This window comes from Danio rerio, chromosome 5, assembly GCF_052040795.2.
Source record: "Danio rerio strain M-AB ecotype USA chromosome 5, GRCz13ab, whole genome shotgun sequence".
In the NCBI taxonomy this organism is placed as follows: Eukaryota; Metazoa; Chordata; class Actinopteri; order Cypriniformes; family Danionidae; genus Danio; species Danio rerio.
This window is the reverse complement of record NC_141025.1, coordinates 75,392,501-75,396,384: the sequence shown is the minus strand read 5'-3', so window position 1 is coordinate 75,396,384 and position 3,884 is coordinate 75,392,501. Positions and strand designations below refer to the sequence as shown.

Sequence of the window (3,884 nt, the reverse complement as noted above, 5' to 3'; positions counted from 1 at the left end):
TTTGCTTTAAAGTTTTATTATTATTATTGTATGTCAAAAATAACTTGTAGTTTAAATATAAGAGCCAAAAAGAGCCATTTATGAACAAATAATGTTATGATATCTGTTCCAACATTAACTTGTGATTTAATTGCCTCTTGGTACAGTTATTAACTTGTTTGATAACAAGCAGGAAATGTTCATGGGCCAATGACATCACCACATTAAAACGATCTATATTACTCTAATTCACAAAAGGTGCAGGCAGAATCCATCTCTAAAAAATTGCAACAACTTGTTTGACTCGATAAATGCATCTCTGTCTCTTTAAGAAATGTCACACGAAGGTGATACGTCACGTACGTGCTCGACCCCGCGAGTGTAAACTCGTATCTCGATTGGTCCAAGCGGCCACCGCTTGACGTGCGCAATCCAGGCGAGTCACCTTGCTGTCGACAACAGCGGCTGTAGATCAGCAGAGCGGCAGGATTGAAGGTGTCCTCCAGAAACCCGGACAGCACCGCAGCTATGGCAGCCGCAGCGGACACAGCCAAGCCCAAAACATCGCCCAAATCCATAAAGTTCCTCTTCGGCGGCTTGGCTGGGTACGTGTGTATGTGTGTACGTGCCCGTTCGTGCTGCGGCGCGCTCCGTTTCCATAGGACTTCATTGAATGAGCTGCGGATGGGAGGTTATCGATCAGGGTTACAGTTATTAAATTCACGAGCTGTTGAACATAGAATCAGCACGAGGAGATTATATGATGTGTTATGAATTTTCTAAGCAGTTTTTTGTTAATGTAGTAGTTGTGTTGGGAATAATTTTGCAGGCCCAGAGAAAGCCTGGTGGTAACCCCGTGTCAAACTTCACTTTAAATGTCACGACGAGGCATTTGCTCCACATTTGCACCCTACATGTGACTAAAAACAATCATTTCAAATACCTTTTATATGTAGATTTCTGAGTGTGCTTATGTGCAGATATTAGAGCTTTATTATGAAATCTAAAAAGGAGAAATAAAGCAAGGTATTTATAAATAATGTTAACAATTCGTATGGAAATTGATCTTTTGTACATGTGATTCTGTTCTTCATAAATTGGGGTAAAGTTAATTATATATTTGCACATTCAGACTTTCTCCTTAATAATATAGTTTTAAAGAAGTAGCCTATTCTTTGCAAATTCCAAATAGTGAAATCATATTAGCAGCCTATGACTAGCAAACCACAACATTGTTTACAATCAGTTAAACATGAGATTTCAGACCGAATATTCAAAATAGCATGGTCAACAATATAGAGACTGCATCACAAGTTATCACTGAGTGAATGTGAGACTATAAAACCAACTTTACCTGAGTTCTTTAGAAGTGGTGTCATTTACACCAAGAGTTATTTTGGCACTAATTAAGTTACGAACATTTGACGGGATCAGTGAGAAAACGCTTTGTTTACACGTGCACAGGATTTGTTTCGATGACAGAAGCTTCCGCAATGATAGTGACAGGACAAAAACACAAATAATAAGGAATTTAGGAAGAACACAGTAAAGTAAATAGAGAATGAAAAATATGATTGTAACAATTTATATACAGCTCTATATTACTGTAGATGATATGACTGCATGATATTGGAAACATTTGACATTGCGATGTTTTGTTTTGCTGCTTAATTAATTTCAAGGTTATTTGGAAAATAACTATCAACAGATGCACAGGTAATTGAAATTGCTGACGGACTTTTATGATGTGTTTTCGTTGTTGATTTTTCTGAAAGATTCCGTGGTCATTCTGGGAAAAAAAATCGTAGCACTCGTAGCAGTGCAATATGGCAGTATATCAGCGCTGATAGGAGGTGTGCGTTAGATTCTCACCAGTGATGATATACAGCCATGTCCCACTGCTACGAGCGTGATATTACGTTTATACAACAGTTCGACAGCATAAATGTGTATATAAAAAAGAAGATCAAACACGGAGAGTGTCAAAAACCCTTTTGTAAGAGGAACTACTTTCTTCCACCAGTCATTTACAACATCAGAAACCATTGCTACTTCACAAATGTCACTTTAGAGCTAGTATTTGAATGATTCTTTAGCGTAATGTCTAAAAATCATGACTAAACAGGTGATTTTGCTCACATTTTAAGATTATAAGGCTGAACAACATGAAATGCCATCCGTCTACAGAGATTTCCCAGTATTTCTCTGTTGCAATCGGGAGATCACAATAATTAACCCCGTAAAAGCCAAAGCAAACACTAGCAGATTGCTATGGTATAAATACAGCACTACAAAATACAAAAGCGAGAGATCGATTTAGGGTGTCACTTACCTGTTTTACAATGATTTGCTCAGCAAGTTTTTCTCCTTTAAGAGCTTATTATGCGGTCTCTGTTGCCATCTTGTGGTGTAACGTCAACTGTCTTTGCTCTGCTTAGTATGACAGGCTGATGGATGCTGATGCACTGAATCTCAGAAATTATAAATAGGCACTATCCTTATAGATAAACTGCATAGTTGCAATCTAAACAACTACATTCTCACCTAAAAAGCCTCAAAAATGCATTGTTGTCCAACAGCTGCATGATTTGAACTGTAGTGAGTTTATTGATCTGCTGTCACTCTATGTGGGCGGAGTAATACAGAATCGGAATAATACAGAATGGTGAGTGAGGAGGCTGGACGAGTGCTGTTATTACAGAATATTGCACGGCTATCAGCCAATCAGATTCGAGAACCAGACAGAACTGTTGTGTAAATATATATATTTTATACCTGTCAATCTGATGCTTATGTTGACTAGGGGTGCACGATACTGGAAAATTATGCGATGCTTGATGTTGCTGGCTATTGAGATAACGATACTTCTTACGATACCATATTTCCCTTGAAATGCTATGTTTTTAAATGATTTATTTATTTATTGATATGAAAACAAACAGGTAAAGCATATTTTTCAGATCTATTTCAGATTAAAAAACTATGTCAAGGTGCAAATATTTAGTCTTAAAACACTGAGTGAGTGAAAACCTCAGCAGATATTCATACTCTGATTGGCTGTTGTCATTTTCTTCTCTCAGCTTAATTCCGCTCATTAGTGTTTATTTTTAGCTGTGGGATCACCTTTGCGTTCCTTCAGCCAATAGCAGAATAGCAACTACTGAGGAGGCGGGGATAAAGGAAAGTAAGGCCCAATCTGATTGGTCAACTTTTAATAACCAACCAGTGCACAAACTGAATGTAATTTATTATACGTCTGTGATACGTATATTGCATATACTATTATCGGGATGACGGTAATTTTGCAATATATTGTGCAGCTTTGAGTTCAATTTTGCAACAAGACTTGAAAGTAGTTACATAAAAGAACTAATACACATTATTTCTGGCTTCCAGGATGGGGGCGACGGTGTTTGTGCAGCCGCTGGATCTGGTGAAGAATCGGATGCAGTTGAGTGGTCAAGGCTCCAAAGCTCGCGAATACAAGACCAGCTTCCATGCTGTGGGCAGCATCCTTCGCAATGAGGGTGTTCGTGGCATCTACACCGGGTAAGAAAAAGCCACAACTCAGAATCTGCAATTAAATAAAAAAAAGAATTAACCAGGAAAACTCAATGAATAATTTGCATATGGGTTGTTGACGTAATGTATCCAAAGTTTGAATTTAAGCGGGATAACTAAATTAACAATTTGCAAATAGATTGTTGACGTAATGTATCCAAAGTTTAAATTTAACCAGGAAAACTGAATGAATAATTTGCATTTGGGTTGTTGACGTAATGTATCCAAAGTTTGAATTTAAGCGGGAAAACTGAATGAATAATTTGCATATGGGTTGTTGACGTAATGTATCCAAAGTTTGAATTTAAGCGGGAAAACTGAATGAATAATTTGCATATGGGTTA

General features: G+C 37.5%; 1 protein-coding gene and 1 long non-coding RNA gene across 3 annotated transcripts in view; one reads left to right on the top strand and one right to left on the bottom strand.

Moving 5' to 3' along the window:
- Nucleotides 1-3,884, bottom strand: part of LOC147844519 (uncharacterized) — a 13,919-nt gene continuing 10,035 nt past the window's right edge. The window contains exons 1-2 of one of the 2 annotated variants that reach the window (XR_015492121.1): nucleotides 2,312-3,884; nucleotides 1-657 (exon numbers count right to left, since the gene is read on the bottom strand). The exon at nucleotides 2,312-3,884 is cut by the window's right edge and continues 345 nt beyond it. This is a non-coding gene — a long non-coding RNA (uncharacterized LOC147844519). The remainder of the gene's footprint in view (nucleotides 658-2,311) is intronic. The other variant, XR_015492122.1, reaches the window with a different exon arrangement.
- Nucleotides 389-3,884, top strand: part of slc25a11 (solute carrier family 25 member 11) — a 14,202-nt gene continuing 10,706 nt past the window's right edge. Inside the window, 2 exon segments of the mRNA NM_001002099.1 lie at nucleotides 389-584; nucleotides 3,376-3,528. Of these exon segments, the coding sequence (NP_001002099.1) occupies nucleotides 508-584; nucleotides 3,376-3,528 (230 nt within the window). The 5' untranslated portion in view covers nucleotides 389-507.